The sequence below is a fragment of the Lagenorhynchus albirostris genome, chromosome 4, assembly GCF_949774975.1.
Source record: "Lagenorhynchus albirostris chromosome 4, mLagAlb1.1, whole genome shotgun sequence".
In the NCBI taxonomy this organism is placed as follows: Eukaryota; Metazoa; Chordata; class Mammalia; order Artiodactyla; family Delphinidae; genus Lagenorhynchus; species Lagenorhynchus albirostris.
Genome location: NC_083098.1, coordinates 95,900,465 through 95,927,301, shown reverse-complemented (window position 1 = coordinate 95,927,301; position 26,837 = coordinate 95,900,465). Strand labels below are relative to the sequence as shown.

At 38.1% G+C, this 26,837-nt stretch overlaps 1 protein-coding gene across 3 annotated transcripts in view; it reads left to right on the top strand.

The window, feature by feature from the left end:
- Positions 1–26,837, top strand: part of LOC132519917 (recombining binding protein suppressor of hairless) — a 229,851-nt gene that overhangs the window by 141,109 nt on the left and 61,905 nt on the right. Inside the window, exon 2 of one of the 3 annotated variants that reach the window (XM_060148405.1) lies at positions 17,170–17,352. The exons of the other annotated variants lie outside the window; for them this stretch is intronic. Coding sequence (XP_060004388.1) covers positions 17,336–17,352 — 17 coding nt within the window. The 5' untranslated portion in view covers positions 17,170–17,335. The remainder of the gene's footprint in view (positions 1–17,169; positions 17,353–26,837) is intronic. 3 annotated transcript variants of the gene reach the window in all.

Genomic DNA, 26,837 nt, shown 5'->3' with positions numbered 1-26,837 from the left:
GCGGGTCAACTAAACCCACGTGCCACAACTACTGAGCCCATGTGCCTCAACTAGAGAGCCTGCATGCCACGAACTACAGAGCTCACGCGCGCCACAACTAAAGAGAGAAAACCTGCACGCCACAACTAGAGAGAAGCCTGTGCGCTGCAATGAAAGATCCCAGATGCCACAACTAAGACCCAACGCAGCTGAAACAGAAAAAAAAAAGAATAACAATAATAAAACTATATATATGGGAGGATGTGCATAGGTTATATGCAAATACTATGTGATTTTATATAAGGGACTTGGGCATCTGCAGATTTTGGTATCCAAGGGGGTCCTGGAACTAATCACCTGCAAATACTGAGGGGTGAATATGTAGCTTGACAAAACTTGAGATTTGCAAAATTGTGCAGTGAAAGTAATAAGACTCGTGGGGAAAAAAAGGTTTGGGACAGACTATTGAAATTCCATGAAACTGATCTTGGATACTAACTAAAAACAATAGCAATCCTAAAAAAACAAAGGACTAGCATTTGTACCTTGTGTTACCATCAATCTTTGAAATCTTGAACCTTGGATTCAGCCTCTTCTAGTTGTAGGTCCTGGAAGGACATTGCTTCTGAGAGACTATTTTCATTAAAATTAAAAATCTAATACTATGTGTAGCTTTCTTCATTAATCCATTTTTTAAAAAAATATTTATTTGTTTATTTGGTTGTTCTGGGTCTTAGTTGCGGCTCGCCGGCTTCTTAGTTGCGGTATGCGGGCTCCTTAGTTGTGGCATGCGAATTCTTAGTTGCGGCCTGCATCTTGGATCTAGTTCTCTGACCAGGGATCGAATCCGGGTCCCCTGCATTGGGCTCATGGAGTCTTAACCACTGCACCACCAGGGAAGTCCCAATCCATTGTGTTAATACAGGGTGAATTTTTTGCAGCTTCTTCATCTGCACAGGCAGCTTTGTCAAATAGCTTAACCCAGTTAGCTGAAAGAGTAGCAATTCCTGAAGCCGCTAAACCAGCTACTACTCGTAAGAAAGAAAAGTACTTTTGTAGATTTTCAGGGCTTTTTCCTTAAAATATTCATCTGTTACTAAGCTTTCATCTTTATTTGTGGAAAAGCTTTCCCCTTTGCCTCAAAACATTAACATGCTAGGAAAAATAGTGTATGAAGCAACATAACTTCCTTTTACACTAGCATCATTCACCTATTTCTAGTTGCCTAAGAAGTAATTCACAGCAAAGAACATACATTATAGCAGAACAGACTTTACACTTGTTTTGATTTGATTTGTTAAATGCATAGGGTGAGTGGCAGGTGAGTTCAGCTGACGCTTGAACAACTTGGCAGTTAGGGACATCAGACCCCTGTGCAGTGGAAAATCCTCATGTAGCTTTACAGTCGGCCCTCTGTACCCACAGTTCCGCTTCCTTGGATTCACCCAACCATGGATTGCATGGTATTATAGTGTGTATTTATTGGAGAAAAAAAAAATCCGTGTGTAAGTGGACCTGCATAGTTTAAATTCATCGTGTGTAAGTGGACCTGCCTAGTTCAAATCCACGTTGTTCAAGGATCAACTGTATTAATTTTGGAATCGGGAAGACCAGGCTTTGAATTCTGGCTCTGTCACTTAAATGTCACTTTCTGCAAGTTACTTGACTTCTTTAAGCCTCAATTTGTGTATCTGTAAAATGGAATTAATTATACCTGTCCATAGAGTTTGGTAGTAAATAAAGGAGATAATTCCTGACAATTTTTTTTACACACTGAATTTACTAATAGTAAGTGTTAGCTCTTAATTTGCAGTTGTCATTTATAATTCATAGTACTCTTCAGAGCATAGCATAGCATAACATATACCACTGTCAAAAAGTTTAACATTTTTCAAATAATTTTTAGATGCTTATCAATTTTATTTAATATAAAATATGAGAAGGCAGGATTTTGTTTTTACTGTCAAATGTAGGTCACAAGGAAAACAGACACAAAATGTGGTAAATGAGATTTGTATTTTCATTTTTTGGCAAAATTTTATATAGGAAACTGGTAAAATAATCAGAAAGTGAAGAGGCTGTAATTGTATTTAGGCTCGTGTGATGTAAGGGGATACAAACAGGTTTTTTCCTTTAGGTTTCAAAGGAGATGAACTTTTTTCTGTTTGAACGCTGTTAAAAGTTCTATACTGCTTTTGCCTATGACATGTAGTGGTTTTTAAGGTTTATATTCTCTCTTCCAACTCAAAGCTTTCATTTAACCAAATAAGTTGAACAGGAACTCCATTTAAAACTTCTCATTGATCCTTCTTATTTGATTTGATACTTCCTATTGACATTTTTATTCTGAGTACTATGCACTGAACTATTTTCAACAAATTCTATTGAGGAGTCATTTCTTGAAAACCTGTTACAGGCAAGATCTTTGAACACCTTAAGTTTTATAAAAGATGAGTTAAGACAGTTTGGTCTTTGGCTGTTTGTACCTTAGTGCAGAATCCAGCTATGCTCAGAACTTTTACTGTAATATAAAGATGAACATAATGACTCCTGTAATAGAGACATTTCACAAATACAGAAGAAGAAGGAGTGATTAATTTGGACTGGGGATTTCAGCAAAGCCTTCATGAAGAATTTCTTATTCCTCTTCTTATTTTTAAACTTAAAAAAATTTTTTTTTTGACTGCGCTGTGTGGCTTGTGGGATCTTAGTTCCCTGACCAGGGATTGAACCCGGGCCCTCAGCAGTGAAAACACCGAGTCCTAACCACTGGACCACCAGGGAATTCCCCTTAAACTTTTAAATTATGCTAGAGGAAGGTGAGTTCTGGAAATCGGGAGACGAGATTTTGTTCAGGAATACCTGGGTATATGGAATCTTAAAAAAAAAAAAGTGGTTCTGAAGAACCTAGGGGCAGGACAGGAATAAAGACGCAGATATAGAGAATGGACTTGAGGACACAGGGAGGGGGAAGGGTAAGCTGGAACAAAGTGAGAGAGTGGCATGGACATATATACTACCAAATGTAAAATCGATAGCTAGTGGGAAGCAGCCGCATAGCACAGGGAGATCAGCTTGGTGCTTTGTGACCACCTAGAGGGGTGGGATAGGGAGAGTGGGAGAGAGACTCAAGAGTCAGGAGATATGGGGATATATGTATATGTATATGTATAGCTGATTTACTTTGTTATACAGGAGAAACTAACACGCCATTGTAAAGCAATTATACTCCAATAAATATGTTAAAAAAAAAAAAAAGAATACCTGGGTACTCTCTGTCCTCTGTCCCTCCCAGTCAGGGTGTGGTTCTCATAGGAGACAGATGGATTAATTAAAAAACCATGAGTGCTCAGTTTGTAAACATTCCTTCAAATGGATGAAAACAAAGTCAGTCGAAGAGTAAGCCTGAGTAGTGGCGGAGTGAGAATGTGGCTGTTTTCTCCCTGGACCTGAGGCGTGTGTCACTGGCAGCTGTGAATGTCATTAGGGAGCCTGAGCCAAGATAAATCTGTGCCAAGATAGGCTGCTTGTGCTTCTGTTCTGTGTAGCCAGTGCCATTCAGTTAAGTTCTGTATCATTGGATAAATGGAGTAGGAGCCAGATCAGGCCAAATAGATCAGGAGTGAGAGAGATTGTCTGTATAAGCTCTTCCTTTTATATATATGTATATGTGTATATATATATGTGTGTGTATATATATATACATATATATTATATATACACACATATATATACATGTGTATATATATATGTATATATATATAAAAAACATTTCTTCCTTGAAATGTTATACAATTAATACAGGAATATATTCTTGTATCATTATTATGATAGTTTAGAAGCCTCCAGTTCTACTTCTTTGCCCAGAGGTAACCAGTTTTAAAATTTTGAGATACATTCTTCCAGACAATTTTCCATATACTTTGGGCTTTCTAGAGGGCAGATGGGCTCATATTATTGTATTTGTATGTTATATATTATGTTTACTTTAAAAAGTTAATCATTCTTGAGTTCTTAGCATGCATTTAGAATTATTTTTCTTGGGAATTCCCCGGTGATCCAGTGGTTAGAACTTGGTGCTTTCCCTGCCATGGGCCTGGGTTCCATCCCTGGTCGGGGAACTAAGATGCTGCAAGTTGCGTGGCGCGGTACCCCCCGCCCCGCACCCCCCCCCCAAATTTTCTTTAAAAAAATCTGTGTAGGGCTTCCCTGGTGGTGCAGTGGTTAAGAGTCCACCTGCCGATGCAGGGGACGCGGGTTCGTGCCCGGTCCAGGAGGATCCCACATGCCGCTGAGCAACTGGACCCGTGAGCCATGGCCACTGAGCCTGCGCGTCCGGAGCCTGTGCTCCGCGACGGGAGAGGCCACAGCAGTGAGAGGCCTGCGTACCGCAAAAAACAAAAAAAACTGTGTAGTATTCCATATCCATAATATAGATGTAACAGAATTTATTAGCCAGTTTGCATTTGGCATACAACTACCTGTGTTTCTCTTTTAGGAACAACGCTGTGTCGTAGCCACATAGCTGTGAGTATTTTTGTAAGACATACACTTAGAAGTGGAATTGCTGGTGGCAGGGATATGTACATTTGTAGTTTTGATAGATACTGCCAGCTCCAGAACCTTATATTAACTCACACCCATATGTATAGCAGTGTGTGAGTTGATGACTGGATTTCAATAGGAATTGAGAAGAAGGGACTTCTGTACAGATGGAGAAGTGTGAGAAAAAGCATGGAGGCAGGACAGCCTAGTAAATACGGTGAGACAAAAGGGAGTAAAGAATCTGATGTGTACGAGTATAGGAAGCAAGAGGGGCTTGTGGACAAGTCGAGAAAGGTAGGTTGGATCAAGTAGCAAAGTATTTTTACTGTGTAGCTCAGAACTTTAAACTTGAATGGACAATGGGAGCCTTTGGAAAGGTTTTAACACATGAGCTTTATTTCAAAAGCAGTAACTGTGAAGGCTAGGTTTTTGAGATGGGAAATTGGCTATGAGACTGTTATAGTAATCAAATGCTGTAATGAAGACCGTGACATTAGAAATTAAAGAATCAGATTCAAGCAGTGGTACAGAGTTAAAACCAGTTTGTAAGCTTAGGATGACAACAGAGAAACTGAATGTTGTGGCTATCTGAGTGGGTAGGCGGCACCATTTACAAAAACAAAACTAGAATGAGAAATAGGTTTGGGGTAAAATAAGGGAAACTTTATTAAAATATAAGGAAGAAGATAATTCACTATCTGCTGTTGATGTATTTCCATGATGTGTGTTCAGTTTTTTTATTGTAGCAAAATATATGTAATGTAAGATTTATTATTTTAACCATTTTTAACTGTACTGTTCAGTGGTATTAGGTGCATTCATGTTGTTGTACAACTATCACCACCATCCATCTCCAGAACTTTTTCCATCTTCCTAACCTGAAACTCTGAACTCATTAAGCAATAACTCTGTTCCCCCTTACCCTGAGCCCTTGGTAACCACCATTCTCCTTTCTATCTCTATGAATTTGACTGTTCTAGTTACCTAGTCATACAGCATTGTCCTTTTGTGACTGGCTTATTTCACTTAGCATAATGTCTTCAAGGTTCATCCATGTTGTAGCATGTCAGAATTCCTCCCTTTTTAAGGTAGAATAGTATTCCATTGTATGCACGTACCACATTTAAAAAATCTGTCCATCTCCTGGTGGACATTTGGGTTGCATTTGTTTGAGTTTTTTGTTTGTTTGTTTTTGTGTTTTTGTTTCTTTGGTGGGGGGAATCTTGGGTTTTTTGTTATTGAAGATTGCATATAATAAAATTGAGTTTGATAAAACTGTGCAAACCACTACAGTCTTGTAGAGACCCACTGTTCGAAAATAGTGTTTGCTGCCACAAGGATGATTACAGAAGATCATATAAATACTTTGTACAACTCAAATATATTATGGCTTTTGGAAAAATGACCTAAAATGCTTATCCTGCTAGTGGTAGACACCACAATGGAGGTATAGTATAAAGTTAACCGGACTTAGAAGACTTGCGGTTTTTAATATAATCATTGGATTATTGTGAGGATTAAGTAAAATGTACAAAATTATGTACACTTTGAAGTGCCCAAAACAGCGATGGTGTTGTACATGTTCTAGTCTGACTGAAGAACTGCTTGAAGACCTTCAACTATTAGATAGGTGAAATAAAACAGCCCCTGCATCTGATGAAAAAAGTTGTGATAAGGTTATCCTAAAATAGGGATGAATTGTCAAGTGTTACCTGTTAATTTTGAAAGTGTCTCTAAAATCTTGATACTTTGTGGCAGTAATTTTCTAATTGAAGTTAAAATAAGAACAGTGAGGTGAGAATAAGTATATCAGAGAGGTTCCTTTATCTTTTTATTCATTACTCCCTAGAAAACACATATTCACTTTCCAAGTTCTCTACAGTTCATTTCTATTTAGCAGAGTTGTAATTCTAAGCCCACAGCCTGAAATTGTGACTTCTGTTAATACATTTCAACACAGTTCCATCTCAGGAACATGTGTTGGAACTCTTTAATACATCATTTTCCTTCATGTTCCTTTCCTATCATTTGGCATTGGAAAATGAAAAGCCTGAAGAGAACACAAAATCTAGATGAAGCATGGTGATGGAAAATTAAAGCAACAGATCAAAAGAAGTCCTTAGAGACTTTTAAACTAGTTCTTTCTAGTATGGCTAAAGTTATAGGACAGTTCTTTAACTTTATTAATTTCTTTCAGCCTCATTGTAATAGGTAAGCTAATAGAAGGTAGTTGGTAATTTAAATGAGATGCTTAGCATGTGGAAAGCACTTCATATGTGCTGTCTGTTAAATTTATTGTTTCTAGTCTATGGGATTGAGACTGAGAAGCATTTTGGTGACTAGAGAGCATCAGATAATAGGTTCCTGTTCTTATCTGAGATTGCCTTTATTATTTTACCTGTACAGTGTTTGAATATGGACTGTCTCCCGTAAATTAGTCTCTGTAATTAGAGATTTTAAAAAATATTTTTACCACATTATCATTTATTTAACACTGACAGATATAGATGGCAGAGGATGCATAATTAAAATGCTAAGATTATTAGAACACTTGTTTAGTAAATAATACATTTACCTCATTTTTTAAAAATTCCAACTACAAGCAAGAACTAAATAGACTAACTTGACTTGTCATACCTCCCTACTCTTTGCAGAAAGTTCTGATAAACTGTAATAAATTCTGTTAGAATATCTGAGCATATCCAATTTATTATATCCAAACTGAGCTACTGAAACCCCCTCTTTTTTTCCTAATGTATTTTTTCTTCCAGTTTTATTGAGATATAATTGACATACAGCATTGTATGTTTATGGTGTATAGCATAATGATAGCTTACATACATCACAATAAGTTTGGTGAACAACCACAATCTCATATAGATACAAAATTAAAAAATGAACCCTCCCCACCCCAGATCTTCTCCTTAAGTTTTCCCCATCTCATTAAGTAACTTTATCCTTTGGGTTGCTTAGACTAGAAACCTTGGAGTCACCATTGCTCTCTTCCTCTTTTTTCTTCAACTCCACGATCCAGAGTGTCATCAGATGTTGTTAGTTTTGTCTTTAAAATATGCCCGGGCTTCCCTGGTGGCACAGTGGTTGAGAGTCCACCTGCTGATGCAGGGGACACGGGTTCGTACCCCGGTCCAGGAAGATCCCACATGCCGCGGAGTAGCTGGGCCCGTGAGCCATGGCCGCTGAGCCTGCGCAGCCTGTGCTCCGCAACGGGAGAGGCCACAACAGTGAGAGGCCCACGTACTGCAAAAAAAAAAAAAAAAAAAAAAAAAATGCCCATAGTTTCATCACCTGTGACACTTCCCACTGCTTCCACCCTGTGTGAGACTTTTTCATCTTTAACCTACATAGTCACCATAGCCTCTTAACTGGTCTCTACTGCTTTTTCCCTTTATACCTTTTCTCTTTCCCTGCTCAGCAGCCAATTCATGCTGATCTTCCTCTGCTTAGATCTTGATCTTCCTTGACTCAAAATTTGGAGTAAAAAGCTCAAGACTTTCATGATCTGTGGTGTCCCTTGAACATGTACATGCACACCGCCACCCGTACTCACACAAACTCACATAACCTCTCGTCTCCTGATACGCCTCTCCTGTAGTCTCTGTTCCTCGCTGAAACACTCCTGCTTTAGGGCTCTTGGACCTACTTTTTGTTACCTTTGCATGAAATCTTCCTCCTTTCATCACCTCCTTCAGATCTTTGCTCGAATATTACCTCACTGAGGGCTTATTTAAAATTGCACCTCACCTCCTGTCTTTCTTATCCTTTCCTTCTGTTTCTCTCCGTAGCATTTGCCACTATCTGACATTCTAGTTACACCGTAAACTGTGCTGCCAAGCGTTTTGGTCTTATCTGTACAGTGAGGTATCCTTAGTACTTAAAAAAGGGCTGACACATTGTAGATGTTCAAATATTTGTTGAACTAATGAATTTGTCAAGAGAAAGAATGCTTGAAGGCATGAATTAAGAGCTACAGATTGGATCATCATCCACATAATTGAAATAAACATAAGTGTGAAAAATTTAAAACTTAAACATAAGTATTTATTGAACATTAAATTAAAAAATTTTTAGGAAAATGTTTTATTTTGGCTTTAGAATTGTGACATTAGCAGTAACTGATTATCAGATTGTGCCTTCAGAGTCAGTAAATGTTTATGCCTGCTCTGGTGGGCAGTGTTCTAGGTACTTTCACATTTAAGCAGTATTTAAGCATTAATATTGTAGTTTATTATTCTCTTATTATCTACAGAGAAGTTGTGACTGGTCAGAAGTTACATATCCAGTGTGTTTCTAACCTATGACGCCTGACTCCCAAGCCCAGAACTCGATCAGCACATTCTTTATACTCATGACCACACTATTTTTCAAGCCACCAAAATTTACGTTTTATTTTAAACAAAAAGAGACCTAAGCAGTGAAACCAAAGGAGAAAGAAAATGGTATGGAGAAACTGAATTCACTCATAACCATTTTTATAAATATTTACATAAAAAAGAAAGTAGAGGTAAATTTGATTCAGACTCTTTAGCATTTCTTCCTTAGTTTCCTCTCAAATCCTAGAAAGGAAAGAAGCTTCTGTTGATTTGCTTGTTTTGAATAAATGTATAGTAGTTTTTATGAGCTGATTTACTGTATTACTACTTTTCCTTCCTTAACATCCTTTACTCAGCACTTTTGAACAGTGTAGTTCTTCCATCGCCCTTACCACGTTCCCCACCCTCCTAGCTTTGGTCAACTTGCTAACACTAATCTGTTTGAAAAAAGATAGTTGTGTGTGTATATGTGTGTGTGTATGCATGTGTGTATTTATATTCAAATTATACCTGTCCATACTGTGCCATCTAGAATTCTAGCAAAAAATTCAGGCATATGCCAATTGACACCCTGGATGTTTGCCACTTTAAGAGCAGCAGCAGCATCAGGCACTTTGATAGTTTTTATAACGCTGTTACTGAAAATTTTAGGATATACATTTTGAGAAAAGAGCTTCCCCAGTTGGGAGTTCCTCAGAAATAAAATTAGCTGAGTATTCCATCTTCCAGAATTGTTAGATGTCAAGCGTCTTTTAGTCAGTGGGTCTCATTGATCTTCAGTTAGCCTCTTAGGTGCTTGACTTTCCCTTGCCCCCAGTGTTTAGCTGGAAAAGGAGTTACAGCTTTACTATTACGATGGAATCAGAATAGTTTATGATTCTCAGAAAGATTCTTGGAAAGTTACTCAAACCAGATTTGAAACCTTTATTAGCACTGGCAAAAACAAGTTGAGAATTGAAATACCTGGAATATGTGATTTTCATACTTTAGATAATAGCAATGGTTAATTTTCTGTCATTATTTAACAAGACTGTTTCCAAGTACTTTGTTGACAAAATTCATTTAAAATTAAAGTGTCTGTAGAACACATTCCCTAAATTATGGTATCTAATTAAAAATACGTTGCTTCATCAATTCAGTATTTAGTATTTTTCTTCTTAAAAATATCTTTATATAATAAGCCTGTGAGAATTTATGGAAAAACACTAACTTAGCTCAGCATGTAGAATGTCATCTATTGCAGGCACCAAAAACATTAAAAAATTTTGTTTCTCATTCCTAGTCTCACCTATTTCATTTTTTCCCTTCTTTATTCTTTTTTGTTGTTGGTGTTTTTTTTTTTTTTGCGGTACGCGGGCCTCTCACTGTTGTGGCCTCTCCCGTTGCGGAGCACAGGCTCCAGACACGCAGGCTTAGCGGTCATGGCTCACGGGCCCAGCCGCTCCACGGCATGAACCCGTGTCCCCTGCATCGGCAGGCGAACTCTCAACCACTGTGCCATCAGGGAAGCCCCCCTCCTTTATTCTTATATTCTCCTTTTAAACAATATCATGTGACGTTAAATTCTATTTTACCCACTGCTCCTGCAGTTTGTGCATGTGGGAGGATGGGGCGAAGGTCCAGAGATCTGAAACACCATGGTGTCCTCTGAGAGATGTACAAATTTCCAGTGTGGCCAGAACATATGTTTTATTTGTATGGCTAGGAGGAGACCAGAAGCTGGATCAGGAAGGATCCAGCAGTTGTCCAATTAAACCAAACCCAGCAACCTTTTTTCTTTCATACCTCTTAATGTTGCGTTCTCCCTTTGTCAAAACTTCACGAGTAAGTCTACCTAGGTATATTTTAAAAGGGGGCAAATTTTTGTATCACCTTTTGATGATCTTTTAAAGTTTTCTATTGAGATTTCTGGTGGTTTAAGAGTAAATAAGGGCTTCCCTGGTGGCACAGTGGTTAGGAATCCGCCTGCCAGTGCAGGGGACACAGATTCGAGCCCTGGTCCGGGAAGATCCCACATGCCGCAGAGGAACTAAGCCTGTGTGCCACAACTACTGAGCCCGCGTGTCTAGAGCCCGTGCTTGGCAACAAGAGAAGCCACCACAATGAGAAGCCCGCACACCACAACGAAGAGTAGCCCCCGCTCACCACAACTAGAGAAAGGCCGTGCGCAGCAACAGAGACCCAATGCAGCCAAAAATAAATAAATTAAATAAATTAAAAAAAAAAGTAAATAATAAAATTTGGAAGACTATAAAACAAAACTAAAAATATATAACAGATTAAAGCCTTTTCTGGAGTTTTAAAAAATTTTTTTTATTATTTTTAAAATTTTTATTTTATACGGGAGTATAGTTGATTTACAATGTTGTGTTAGTTTCAGGTGTACAGCAAAGTGGGTCAGTTATACATATACATGTATCTATTCTTTTTCAGATTCTTTTCCCATTTAGTTTATTACAGAATATTGAGTGGAGTTCCCTGTGCTATGTAGCAGGTCCTTGTTGTTTATCTGCTGTATACATAGTAGTGTGTATATGTTAATCCCAAACTTCTGATTTATCCCTCCCCTCCACCTTTCCCCAGTCTGGAGTATTTTCTGACCTTAGATTCTTTTTTTTTTTCCGCATTTTATTTTTACTTATTTATTTATTTTACTTTTTATTTTATATTGGAATATAGCCAATTAATAATGTTGTGATAGTTTCAGGTGCACAGCAAAGTGACTCAGCCATACATATACATGTATCCATTCCCTCCCAGACTCCCCTCCCATCCAGGCTGCCACATAACATTGAGCAGAGTTCCTTGTGCTATACAGTAGGTCTTTATTGGTTATCTATTGTATATATAATAGTGTGTATATGTTAATCCTGAACTCCTAATTTATCCCTCCCCTGCACCTTTCCCCAACCTGGAGTATTTTCTGACCTTAGGTTTTTGATGTAATAGTTAATTTTTCTTGCTCCTTGTTAAGAAAAGTTAAAGTGGCAGGATAAAAATAAAGGAGAAATTATTTGTGAGTCCATCATTTAGAAAGTGATTCACTAATTGTGAAATCCATTTATTGGGTTACAACCAGCATTTTAAGTAAATTCATGATATAAAATAGAATAGATTTTATCTACCAGAATGTGTGTGTGGCTGTTACGTTAAAACCTACTTTTGGTTGCGGTTAGCAAAGTTTGAAAAACCCTGTTTAATGTTTGCATATGCCTACTAACATTTCTGTGTATGTTTTAAAAATAATGTCTATTCATTTACTTGGGTATTTGAGAATCTACTGTTTCTCCTCCATACCTCCCCAACCCCCATTCATTGAGTCATCACTATGTGCCAGATACTGTGCTAAGGGATTTACATATAGTAGATCCCTTGTCTCCTATTACATGAAATTTTTATCCCAATTTCTCAAAAGGAGAAACTAAGTTACCTAGTGATTAATTAACTTGCTCAGAGTTATATATTGGTAAGTTATGGATCTGGGATTCAAACCCAAGCCTATTCAGAGTCCATTCTTCTAACCACCAAGCTTTATTGCCGGCTGTGTGAAGTCACTGTGATAAATGCTGGCGATACATTTGAAATGGTTCTTGATCTTATGGAACTTAACATATTTATATTTATAAATATATTTATAATTTTCTATACTTCATATATATATATACACACACACACAACATGTAATGTGAGAAAACACCATTTATCTATCTATCTTATCTATCTGGCTGTGCCAGGTTTTAGTCTCGGCACGTGGGATCTTCATTGCCACGTGTGAGATCTTTTAGTTGCGGCATGCAGGATCTAGTTCCCTGATCGGGGGTCGAACCCGGGCCCCTTGCATTGGGAGCGTGGAGTCTTAACCACTGGACCACCAGGGAAGTCCCAACACTATATATAGTTAACTAACCATGTTTATAATTAGAATATTACCATGTTATAAATGTCAACATTACTGACTTATTGCCATCATATGGATGTGCCATGATTTAATTATTCCTGTGTTGTTGGAAATTACCAGTCCTTGCTTGGTAATATTGCAGTGAGCCTTGGAATGCATTCATTATTGTCATTTCAGCTTTCTATGTGAGACTGTTTATAAAAGCATAGAAGTTTGAAGTTACTGGCATTTGTTTCTAATTACATTCCTGAAGCTTATGTTTTAGCAGCAGTGCTGATCTTATACCTTAATAATCATTGTGTATTATAAATTCAGTAGTCAGAAACAAAACAAACAAAATTCAGTAGTCAAAAAATGGTGTCCATGTTAAATCATCTTCTTTCAAAGTCTCTGTTGTCCTTGATATTGTTGCAGCATGTATAAGCCATTTCTAAATAATTTCTTCAAATCACTCGAATATTTGTGTGCCTAACATATTTTAGAGCACATGAGACAAGCACTCCATCATGAACGTTCTGTATTTAGCTGTCAGTTGTGTGTCCCAAATGGGGTTTATAACATTTTCACATGCTTAAGTCCTGAGTGCCAATTGTGTTCCAGGCTTTGGTGGTTAGATAATAGTTTTACAGAGATGAAAGACAAAAGCTACCCAATTTGGACACAACATAGTGAAGGAGGCCGTAACAACTGTCATGAAAATGTATTTCTGTCTCTTCCAAAAGAAGTGAAATGTTTTGTAGACAATTGCATAGAGTTTTTTTTTTTTGCATAGAGTTTTAATACACATTAATTTTGAAATTAAAGTTATGTAGTTGGGGGACTTCCCTGGTGGTACGGTGGTTAAGACTCCGCCTGCCAGTGCAGGGGACACGGGTTCCAGACCTGGTCCGGGGAGATCCCACATGCTGCGGAGCAACTAAGCCCTTGCACCACAACTGATGAGCCTGTGCTCTAAAGTCCGCGAGCCACAACTACTGAGCCCAGGCACCACAACTACTACTGAAGCCCGCGTGCCTAGAGCCCATGCTCCACAATAAGAGAAGCCACCTCAATGAGAAGTCTGCAGACCGCAACGAAGAGTAGCCCCTGCTCGCCGCAACTAGAGAAAGCCTGTGCACAGCAATGAAGACTCAACACAGCCAAACATAAGTAAATAAAAAATAAATATATTTATTAAAAAAAAGGTATGTAGTTGGGCATCAGAATTTCTCGTTTTTTTTTTCGGCCGCATTGGGTCTTTGTTGCTGCGTGTGGGCTTTCTCTAGTTGCAGCGAACAGGGGCTACCCTTCGTTTTGGCACTCGGGCTTCTCATTGCGGTGGCTTCTCTTGTGGCGGAGCACGGGCTCTAGGCACGGGGCTTCAGTAGTTGCAGCACGCGGGCTTCAGTAGTTGCAGTGTGTGGGCTTCAGTAGTTGTGGGTTGTGGGCTCTGGCGCTCAGGCTCAGTAGTTGTGGTGCACGGGTTTAGTTGCTCCACAGCATGTGAGATCTTCCCAGACCAGGGATCAAACCCACGTCCCCTGCATTGTGAGGCGGATTCTTAACCACTGCGCCACCAGGGAAGTCCCTGATGAAGATTTGTTAAATGACTATTTAATTTCTTCCTGTAACAGTTTTGAACCCTTAAATATGGTAATTCTGCAAAATTCTGTTTCAGCAATTTAAAAAATGGTTTCTTTGAGTCATCTAACTTGTTACCAAAAACACTGGTATAGTAGTTCTGTTGATCGCTTCTGCAGGCAGTTTTGGAATGCAACGTGAGTGCTGGATTCTGTTCAAATTTGAAGTTACTTAGGAGTTTCCTGTCCTTAATTTGGGGAATTTTTCCAGTGCTTTTTGTTACTCTTAGTTTAACATGGTTTGAAGCATTGTAGAGAGCTGACCATCTGCTTGCTCTCTCTCTCTTTTTTTTTTTTTTAATTACTGATAATCTGACTGAATGGCCTCACCTCCCTCACCTAATAAATGGTTTGCTTTCCATGAGGCTAAGGACTGGTAACAGCAGTCCATGGGAAACATGGTAGTGCACCCTCTTAAGGAAAATAACTTCTATGCTTATTTTTGTTTTGTCAACTAAAATTTATATTGATAACTACCATGATTTACAAGTCAGTTTTAAAAGATCTTCAAGTGCATAACTTCATGAAAAAACTGGATCTCATTTGTAAGAATCAAATGAACTTTCTGATTTGAGTTATTAAATATGATTCTAAGCCTTCTTAGTGGCTTTAGTGAATGTGCATATAGTCTCTTGTTAAACCATAGCTAAAAAATCTGTTTATATACACTGACTACATTTTGAGTCAGCAGCATTTATAAAATTAGATTATTGTTAGATCAGCCAGGTTGAAAAATAAAACAAGTTTGGATTTGATTTCTTCTGATTGCTTCTGGGAGATAGATTGGCAAAGCAACGTGAGTGTGAGTTTTAGGGTTGGACATATGAGACAATATCTGACCAACCTCTTTCAGTCTCAGATGCATTATGTTGAACAGATTAATGCTTAAATGTCTATGAGCCTGAATCTCCTCACCTGTAAAAGGAGGCAACTAGTCAGTCTTATGAGTGGTAAATCAGGATGAAATAAAATACCATTAAGTCCCTAGCATGATTCTTGGCATATTGTCAACAAATGTTAGCCCCAATACCACCTCCTTCCTCCAGCAATATTTTACAACAATGTTGCATAGAACAAGTGTTGAAATTCCAGCTAGAGGGTCTAGATTGAAGGCCTAGTTCTTTTCTCATATTGCGTGTTTTCTTTGGTCAGTCACTTGACCACAGAGTGTCAGTTTTCTCCTCTGTAAAATGGCGTTATGAAAAATTAAATGAGATAATGAGTAAGTGTTACAGACCTAGGCTTTTATTCTTTCCTTTATTATCTAATGTATTTATATCCTGCCTTGTTTCCCAGTGATTAACATCATTCTTTATGTGCAAGGGAGGAACTGTACTTCAGGAACATTAACCTGATAGTCCAGAGTTTATTTGGAGGAACAGAGTATAGGAAACATGGAGGAACAGAGTGTAGGAAACAATGTGTGTTTCCTCCCAGGAGCTTGTAACACATATAGAGCCTTTGAAAGGTTTTAAGCTGGAGGGGGAAGGGTCGGGGAGTTGCACTAAAGCGGTAAAATGATCAGTTTTAAAGATGGTTGTGGCTACAGTGATTTCATTGGACCAGGGCCCTTGTTTCTGTTCTTCATTAGTATTTTCCCAATTATGCCACTATTACCAGCTTTCTGAAGAGTGACCTACATTTTGTAGTCTGTATTCCCTACAACCTGCAATAAATCTAAATCTCAGGAATATGTAATTTTTCTGACAGTGGACCTGAAATGTTTTCATCAGTTGAATCTACCCTTTCAAACAGGAAATAATTTCTCTTTGTCTTTTAGCACGTACTTTTTAGCTTTAGCTGGGAAACTTTGTTGTCTGCCATTCCTTGTCTATTAACCTTTGCACGAGCTGCCCCATAAACCCAGAGTATAACAAACCTCTCCCACCTACTTTCTTTCCTTGGAAGCCCCTTTTATTGCTTGCTTTTATTAAAAGTTTCCTATCAGTCATCCTAAAGTAATGTTAACTGCTTTATGACATAAATGTATGTGTATTACTGATAATTTATCAGTTTTACTTCCTTTGTGTAGGTTGAGTATTCGTTCTTTCTTGTAACTATAGAGTGCCAAACTTGAAGCAGAAGTAGAATGAATTCTTAGATTTAAAATGTGATACATAGACTTCTTACTGTATCATTTAAGTAATGAAGTGTTTTTAATGTTTTTATGTAAGAAAGGTGGAGTGGGATGAGGAGGAAGGAGGAATCAGGTAACCTGTCAAGGCAATCACAGAGAAACACTAAAACCTGATAGTTAGCCATGGATCTGTTCATTTATCTGCATGCTCTTCATAGAAGTAAGCTTTAGAAACTGTAACTTTTTACAGTTTAATGACTTCCATGGAATTAAAATGATTCAGTAATATTAACACCAGAAGGGGCATTGTTTGAAGGAATCCCTGTTGTGTCTATTAATGAGTTCCCTTTTATGCAGGTGTGTGGGTGATTTCCAGCTCTCATTCAACACAGAATAGTTGGTCAGAGGTGAACCTGGCACCTACCAAGTATTCAGACCTGTCTTTTAGGTTATTTTCATTCCTTGAGAAGAAAACTGAAGAATCAGTTGGGGTAAAGAGATTTGTGGGCTTTGGATAGATCTCTATAAAGCAAGGGCTGTCACTCTGACCACTAAGCATGTACTCCTCCTCATTCACATCAGGGTCATATTAAAAATGTTACGTGGTAGTAGCAGTAGCTGCTTTGTTTTTCTTAGCCGTGGCAGCAATTAACACAGTGCACTCACTAGTGGCTTAAGATACCAACACTTAAGTTCTTATTTTTTGTTTTTGTTTTTAAGTCATTGAAATTATGAAACTGTCATTCCAATGGAAGCATTATAGTTCTTCGGAACCATTATGATCTCAAAAGGAAAGGAGAATGATACAGATAAACTGGCTGAGGTGTTTTGAGGTGCATCGAAGTGTTCCAGCCTGTGGCTTACCTTAACATGTTCTTGAAGTACCATGGCGTGGATTAAAAGGTATGCTTTAGAAATCTTCCAGCGGCCCCAAGGTCATGTGTAGAGTGAACACTCATGGTTCTATATTTAATTATTGCATATTTTAAGATATTTTAATATTTAGATTGCAGATGTGGTTATGGAGTTATGGCAAAAGTATTTTTTGTTGTAAAAAAATGTATCACAAGCTTGTTGAGTGATTCCCCACCCCCCTTTGAGATATGGTTATAGGAGACACTAGGGTAGATATTTTTGCTAGATTTTAATAGTAATGGGCTATAGTTTCTTTCACGAAATAGTTTAGTGATTATTCATATGTTAGTCTGTAATTATCTTTCTGGTTTACATCATAGACTAGTTTCTCTGTAGTGCTGTCATTTCATGGTAGCCTGAACAGGAAATAATTGGATACAGTTCTTCAGTGGGAGTATTAATTTGACCAAACGAAATAATTTTTACTTGGACCATTTATAGTTTGTGCTTGTTTTTGTCTTTTACGAAGAATTTTTACTGAGAGGAAAATGAGTAATTCTTTACTAATACTGTGATTGTTGTCTCTTCACCACCATATGTATACAGTTAATCTTTCATGTGTTTGTGGTATGTAGTCCCCACTGTTACTTGTGGTTGCTAGTAGTGGTAATTCTAGGCTTCATATTACCCAGTTAACCATCAAAAATCTTTAAAGTTTTTGTGTTCCTAACATTTTATTTGAGTGATGTAGTCAAAACCATTTCTTAATTATTGGAAACCTTGGAAACCTAATTTTGTACTGTTTGCTTGCTACTGGATGTTTTCTTGGGGTAGTGGAAGTGAATCAGCCCAGGGAGAATGCTGAGTTCATAAAGTTACATCGGGTTCAAAATTCTTTATCTTTTAGGTAATGAAGGAAAACATGTTGGGAAGATAGATGTTTAAATCATGGATATATAAGTGTAATAGAAATACTTTGGTGCAGCCTGTAATTTTTATCAGTCTACCTTATGTTAAGATCCTCTTGACATGTCAGCAGTTAAATTATTAATGGAATTTAGTTATTAAACCTAAGACAAAACTGCTTTATATTAAATTCTGGTCTATAATGACAGTGAATCAAGTTTCAAGGTGAAGTCAGCTGCCTGTTAACCAAGTTCAACCAGGTATTTTATGTCCAATACAACAGTGTCTACTCTCCAAAAAGATGGTTTCTTTGGTTGGAGACGGTATTTGATACATTGTTTACAAAATATATTTCTCCATAATATTTGCTACTTCAACTTAAAAAAAAAATCTCTTTTTAGGGTAGTACTTGGGCATCTGTTTATTTTGTTTTAATGCCACAGAGGATTCTTGATGCACAGCCAGATTTGGGAACTCCTTTCTCTTTGGAAGAGTTTATAGCTTGGTGGTTAAGAGCTTAGATTCTGCGGCCAGCTGATCTGTGTTTCAAATCTGGCACTACTTTTTTTGTTTTGACAGGTTGAAAGAATGATCTGGAAAAAAAATAAACTTGTGTATTAAAAATATAATACCGTAATTATATATTGCATTATATGTGTGTGTTTATATGTATATATACACACACATATATATAAATAAATTCCATACACATTTAGTGTAGGATTGAGCATGCAATAAGCCAGTGTTAGATTAACAGTGATGATTATTTTTATTTATTTATTTTTTAATTTATTTTATTTTATTTATTTTTGGCTGCGTTAGGTCTTTGTTGCTGCCTGCGGGCTTTCTCTAGTTGCGGCGAGTGACTCTTCGTTGTGGTGCACGAGCTTCTCATTGCAGTGGCTTCTCTTGTTGCAGAGCACGGGCTCTAGGCGCGTGGGCTTCAGTAGTTGTGGCTTGTGGGCTCTAGAGCACAGGCTCAGTAGTTGTGGCACACGGGCTTAGTTGCTCCGCAGCATGTGGGATCTTCCTGGACCAGGGCTTGAACCCATGTCCCTCACATTGGCAGGTGGATTCCCAACCACTGCGCCACTAGGGAAGCCTGATGATGATTATTAAATGCCAGATCAGGAACCTCTTTTCTGCGGGGTGAGATGCTATTACATTATTTATTTTCTTGAATCTTATACTTTCTTCTATGATCTTCCTAGAGTTAAATAAACAATCACTCTTTGACTAATGTTTTCAATTCTTTGAGCTTTTTTCTCATCAGTGAAAGAAGGTGGCCACTGAAGACTGGTAATTTATCTCTGGTCCTCTTATCCTGCTAGGTCGATTTGTGTGTCCTTTAAAGCTGTGTTTTTCAAATTGCAGGTTTCAGCCCATTCACTAGTGGGTCAAGAACTCGATTTAGTTGGTTAAGAACTCGATTTAGTGGGGGTTATGATCAGCATTAAGACATGTATTGTAATAGAAAATAAAATCAGTGCAGTGAATGTAGAAAAGAGCATTTTTTAAAAAAACTTGTTTCATTTTTTTAAAAAAGCTGAAATAAACAAGATATATGCACATTTATGTGTATGTTGCTTGGATCGTTTTGGTTCCACTCAGTGTATGCCTCCCATAGTCACAGATGTCCCTGAGATGTGGTATTAGGTTTATATTGTTTTTCCTTGCTGAGAAAAAGCGACCAGGATAGGTTCCAGTCTGTGGCTTCTAATGGTATGCCATATTCTCTATATCATCTTCAAGGATCTTCCTACCATGCTTTGCGTTACAGGAGAATATCTAAGGAGCAGGGAGAAAAGGGGAACATAATAGCAGCAGCTGGTGAGTGGCATTAACTAAGGATATTTTATCAAGTAGAGTAATCTAGTAAACTGCCCCTTGGCATGCATTCTGTTAAGGTGTTAATCAACTCATAGATCAGTGGTTTTCAAACTGCCAGTGGTAGCCCATTCTGGAGTCAATTCAATAAGTTGCTATCCTCCCCTACTCCCCCCCACCCTGCAAATTATATGAAGCAGAAAAAAACAGGATAGGAAATGCCATGAATGGATCATATGGTATAGTTCTGTAAAACTCTTGTTTTGAGGGTATGTATGTGTACTGTATTGCAGACCTAAGTTCTGTTAATGATCATCTGGGAAACTGTATGGCACTCAGTCTTATAAATCCATATTGCCAAACTGACCTCAGCCAGAGAAGACTTCAGATATCTAAAACAGGATTGTTAGCTCAGTAGTTTTCTCTCTGACAGTAGGAAACAGTTAGCTATGAAACCTTGTTTTTTGTTGTGTTATTTGGGGTGTGTGTATGTGTGTGCGTTTTCTTGCTTGCTTGCCCTCGTAAATATTTAAAGGCTCATAGGTAAGAAATTTATAATATTTCCTAGTTGTGAAGGAATTTACTTTCTTTGCATTGATGAAAATGACCCATGCAATTAAAAAGTACCAAAAAACTGATGATACATACTAAAATCCACCCACTTCATTTTCCCATTCCTTGTATCTTAGGACTTTTTCATATACCAGGTACTTTTTTACTTCAGAAGGTAAATATAAAAGTTTAATGTTGTCAAAAAAATTAACCTTAAATTAGATACGTCACAAATATTTAAGGTAGTCAGATGTTAGAACTTCTGTTTTTGTGAGGATTTTGATAATATTTAAAATTTTATTTTTCTTGGATTAGTGCCTCTGCCTATTCCAGTATCCTCATAACAGCAGATATTTGCTTTACAGATATATTGAAGATGATCACAGAGTTTCTGGTGAATATTTTTTAAAAAGTAAAGCTTCAGAGTAGTACAGTATCAGCATATTCATGTTTTAAGATTGTGTTTGAAATACAGTTTCCTCCTTCCTAGAAAACAATACGAGAATGAAGATTTCTGGTAAATTGTTTCACAACAATGGAATTTGTACATTAGTTTTCTACACTCGGGAGTTGAACAATGGATAAAAATCTTTGCCAAAATAAGAGGCCAAAAGATAATAAGTACAATTCATGTTTCTCTGCAAGTTCTTGGAAATTGAGTCAAGAACATATATGTTCCTGCTCTGAATTGGGTATGATGTATTAAACCTAGAAATTATCTTTTGGAATTACAGAAGATAGGTAAAGAAATCCCACCTCCCTTCCGCCCCGTGGGTTAACTGCCTTCACGTTGGTGGCTTGTCTTTGCGTCAGTGCATAAAGACATACTGTTGCTAGTGATGCGGGCAGGGAACAAGAACCTGTGGATTCAGAGAATGGGAGAGTTGAATCCCTTTTTTCTATTACTGTTTCCCCAAGTGTCCCCCCACCCCCACCCCAACCTGGTCTTCTTCCAGACTGTCCAACCTTTTCTCCTCTTATCAGTAGCATTGCTTAGCTTTTCATCATTATTTCAGTCATATTTACTTCCAACGTCATCACTTTCTGCCTCATGCTGCTTATCCTGTTGAGTGCAAGGTTTCATGTTGTCACTTCATGGCATTTGTTTGTGCACAACTGTGTTCCTTTTACTTTGGTTATCATAACGCACAAGAGCAGCTTGTCATCTTTTTCTTTCAAAGATTTTTCCTCCTAAAGCGTAGTTTTTTTTTTATTTTAAAAAATATTTATTGATTTATTTGGCTGTGCCGGGTCTTAGTTGTGGTAGGCAGGATCTTAGTTGTTGCAAGTGGATCTTTTGTTAGTTGCAGCATGCGGGATCTTTAGTTGCGGCACATGGGATCTAGTTCCCTGACCAGGGATTGAACCTGGGCCCCCTGCACTGGGAGCACGGAGTCTTAGCCACTGGACCACCAGGGAAGTCCCTGAAGTGTAGTTTAGGAAGAAACTAAACTACCTTCTAGTTTAATTGGCCAAGAACTGAGAGAACTGACCGGAGGCAGCACCCCAACCGCAGGTCTAGGATTAGAAGAAAGAGCATGTTATAAATTACTGGGTCAGCTGTTAGATATCGCTCCAGTATACTTTTGGTTACTGAAAACAAGTCAAAAACACTCTCTAAGAATGAAGGTTAGATTCTTTGAGAGTATTTAAAAAGATGTTTTCGGGCTTCCTTGGTGGCGCATGGTTGAGAGTCTGCCTGACGATGCAGGGGACACGGGTTCGTGCCCTGGTCCAGGAAGATCCCACATGCTGCGGAGAGGCTGGGTCCGTGAGCCATGGCCGCTGAGCCTGCGCGTCTGGAGCCTGTGCTCTGCAACGGGAGAGGCCACAACAGTGAGAGCCCCGCGTACCACAGAAAAACAATAAAAAAATTGCCTGCGTGAAATTGCTGAAGACTTACACCTGGTGTATGTAAGTTTTCCTAGCAATTAGTTTTAGACTCAACAAAATTACATGAAAGGACATAAACTTCTAAGGACCTCTTTTCGGCTGTATTGTTTGTAGCCCCATTTAGATCTTGATACCGCTTCCTAATAGAATCTGCCAACAACATGGATTATCACTTTTTTGAAGTGTCAGCATACCACATTAAACTACATTGCTGTTGTAGTGCGAGTAACAGTAATTACCTATAGCATGGTGTCTTTGCAGGGCATTCTTTATGGGAAAAGTAGACAGTTTCATTAGGGTGAGGAAATTAATCATCGTTTTAGCTCTTTGGACTTGGTAAAATAGTTAATTCCTTTTCCTCTTATAAAATTTGTGAAGTTAGTATGAACTCGTTTGGTGGACCATTTATAATTTTTTCCTCCACTGTAGAAAATAACTTAGACATTTCAGATCAGTTTGTTCATAATCATTTGTTAATTCAAAATAGTTGGTCTAAATAATATTATAGTTTAAGAGCTACGATTTCATGACTGTTTTGTTATCCTTTTAGCAAGATGACTTGCTATTATTATGGTTCATTCGCTTAGTGAGCACACACTGTGTACAGAATTGCATTTGAAAACTTAATATTTTATGCAGTTGAGTCAATTTTAATTATGAACAATACATGCTTATAGTGTTGGGCATATTTCTCTAATGTACACTAATGCCATTAAAACAAATTTGTCCAGCATAAAAGTTACAGCCTAAAAAAATCCCCTGTGCATCTTCAGTTTATTATGGAAACAGGTTGGCATTTTCTTGGTTACTGGGATACTTATAATTCTTTAAAGGCTCTAGATTTGACTAATTCCTAGAGCTGTTAACACAGTCAGATTTTCCTGGTTTATTTAAATGTGGCATCGTTCCCTAGTTGGATTACTACAGCGTTTCATCCTTGAGAATCAGCAGTTCTGGTTTGCTGAGAAATAGTTTACAAGTTAAGAAGTGATTTTTCTGAAACATTTAAATAAATTTTCATATGATAGGTGGTTTGTTTAATGGATAAAAGCAAATAGAAGTTAAAATTGGGGAAAAAACAATTATTTTGCGAAGGCAAAGTAAAGTGGTTTAAAGACTACGCTATGGCTTCCTTATATATTTATATGTAATCTTCAATCCTAATATGGTCAGTGTGTAATCAGAAACAGAGGAAAGTCCTACCTTGTGACTTTAAGCTTCAGTTTTCCCTTCTAAGTTTGAAATAATGCCTATCAGAATTGTTAATGAGAGTTAAATGAGAGCATATATAAGTGGATATATTCTGTTTGTTTTTATGTGCTTGTCTGTTTTACTGCATGAGGCCAGTTTAGGATGCTATGGATATAAAAGTTGTAATAAGAGCTTCATCTAACCTTATGGAATCAGGGAGTGGAGATATAGAAGATAATTTGGGAATGCAGCTGATAGCATTTGTCAGTGAATTGCTTGTGATGGAAGGCAAGAATGAGGGGAAGAGGTCAATAATACTAGTACTGTAGAGAAGAGAGACCACAGTGTCTTTAGGGAACATGCATGTGTAGAAGTTGGTTAGAAAGGAATGTTAAGAATTAGCTGCTGCAATGGAGCAACTCATCTTTTTTTTTTTTTTTTTTTCCCCGGTACGCGGGCCTCTCACTGTTGTGTGGCCCCTCCCGTTGCGGAACACAGGCTCCGGACGCGCAGGCTCAGCGGCCATGGCTCACGGGCCCAGCCGCTCCGCGGCATGTGGGATCTTCCTGGACCGGGGCACGAACCCGTGTCCCCTGCATCGGCAGGCGGACTCTCAACCACTGCGCCACCAGGGAAGCCCGAGCAGCTCATCTTTAAAGAAAAACTGTGCCCTCATATTTTCTAGTTAGACAGCTGATGTTAGGGGCAGTTGACTAGCCAGTTAACTAGTAAATTTGTAACACAACAGCTTTACATAATTTGAACTCATAGCACAGCAAAATACCAAGTAATATATAGCATGAATGGCCCAAACTGTGACAGTTAAGTCTACACCTGCTAAGAGTATAGACTTGTTTTCCTCATTGCTGCTATCAAATCCCAAGGCTTTTGCCTCCTGTTCTAGTGTTTTACTACTATAATTTACTCATGGTCTATACTTTTAATCACTTTATGGTGATTCTCAATTCAGAATCTTTCTTTTGCCTGTGCCGAGCCAAGGATCCTCAGATGGTTGTTGAAGTATTAGGCTGCCTATTGTACCACCCAAGGCAAAGCAGTTTGCTGCCAGATTTTGTACCATCAACCTCCGTGCCCGTGTTGTGTATTCCCCTTGCAGAGCCCCATTGCCCCTCCTTGTGAGGCTTGCCTGAGCAGATGCTAGCTGCTGGGCCTGCCTTTTTGGTCCTAGCAGTGTATGAAAGCACGACAGGTTAATGGCTCAGATAAGGTTTGGCAGAAAAGCCATTCTTTAAGCTTTGAATTGTGGTTAAGACCACTTCTTCAGAGTGGTTTTGGCTTTACCACAAAAATTAGGTTTGATCGTTATAACATGACGTGATAACAGAAAGTTAAGTTACGGTTCAAAAGAAATGTATTGTTTTGGGTATAACACTCAAGCAGAAAGGCATTTCCTTATTCATGCAGTGGTGTTATAAAAAACGTTCTGGAAATCTTTTCTTCCCTATTCTGAATATACGAATTTTGACCACCTTATTATTTTTGTTTATTGAATAGTCTCCCTTCACTGTCCTATTTTGCATGTTTTAAAATGATAATTGCCATCTTTTATTTTTTTCCCTTAGGGACAGGCTTCTTTGAAAAGGTTTAACTCCTTGTAAACCTGAATCGTAGTCTTTCCTTTATGAATTAGACCTTATTTTGGTTACACATCCATAAATGTTCTGGTCTGTGTTATTTAAAAGGGAAATAGGGGCTTCCCTGGTGGCGCAGTGGCTGAGAGTCCGCCTGCCGATGCAGGGGACACGGGTTCGTGCCCCAGTCCGGAAGGATCCCACATGCCGCGGAGCGGCTGGGCCCGTGAACCATGGCCGCTGAGCCTGCGCGTCCGGAGCCTGTGCTGCGCAACGGGAGGGGCCACAACTGTGAGAGGCCTGCGTACAGCAAAAAAAATTATAATAAAAGGCAGATGCACTGCAGAATTCAAATATTTTAGAATACCAAACTGTATCCTAGAGGTTTGGCTATTTAAGAAATTGGCCAAAAAAATGGTTTGATAGAGATTGGGCTGGTACTGTCTTTATAATTTTTAGAAAATTGAATTTTCTACGTATTCTTGGTCCTTTTCAACTCAGAAAAAAAAATGGACTTTGTGAAATTATGATTGATAGGGTAGACACTATCACATGAACAATATAACATATTGTCTTTGTGCAGGGAATACGAAAGAGTAATCATCAAAAATTTGACCTACAGATATGCGTGAACATGTGTGTCTGTTTATGCAATAGCTAAGGTATGCTCCCACAGCAGATGTCTTTAGACTGCCTCAATTATATGCATTTATAGCTTTAGAAAATATTTTTTCACTTTCTAGTAATCAAAGAAAAAATTATCCTTTACAATTATAAAATTTAGTCAGTAGCGGAAGTATTGGGAGTGTAATGAAAGGTTTCCTTTCAGGTTTTTTGTTGACCCCTCACTGAAGCAAAACGGGTCTATACTATAGCATAGAAACGTTTAGGGTCAGTTAGTACATTTAATAATCTTTTCATAATTTTTATATTCATACCTCTGCATATGTTAGTATCCAGAATTGAAGTGTAATTAAATTCTATCTTACTGCAGACTACATGGAAAATCATGGACATTATACTCTAGTTACATTTTTTTTGAATTTTATTTTATTTTTTTATACAGTAGGTTCTTATTAGTCATCCATTTTATATACATCAGTGTATACATGCCAATCCCAATCTCCCAGTTCATCACACCACCACCCCCGACCCCCTGCTTTCCCCCCTTGGTGTACATACGTTTGTTCTCTACATCTGTGTCTCTGTTTCTGCCCTGCAAACTGGTTCATCTGTACCATTTTTCTAGGTTCCACATATATGCGTTAATAAATGATATTTGTTTTCTTCTTCCTGACTTACTTCACTCTGTATGACAGTCTCTAGATGCATCCAGTCTCTACAAATGACCCAATTTCGTTCCTTTTTATGGCTGAGTTATATTCTATTGTATATATGTACCACATCTTGTTCATCCATTCATCTGTCGATGGGCATTTATGTTGCTTCCATGACCTGGCTATTGTAAATAGTGCTGCAATGAACATTGGGGTGCATGTGTCTTTTTGAATTATGGTTTTCTCTGGGTATATGCCTAGTAGTGGGATTGCTGGGTGATATGGTAATTCTGTT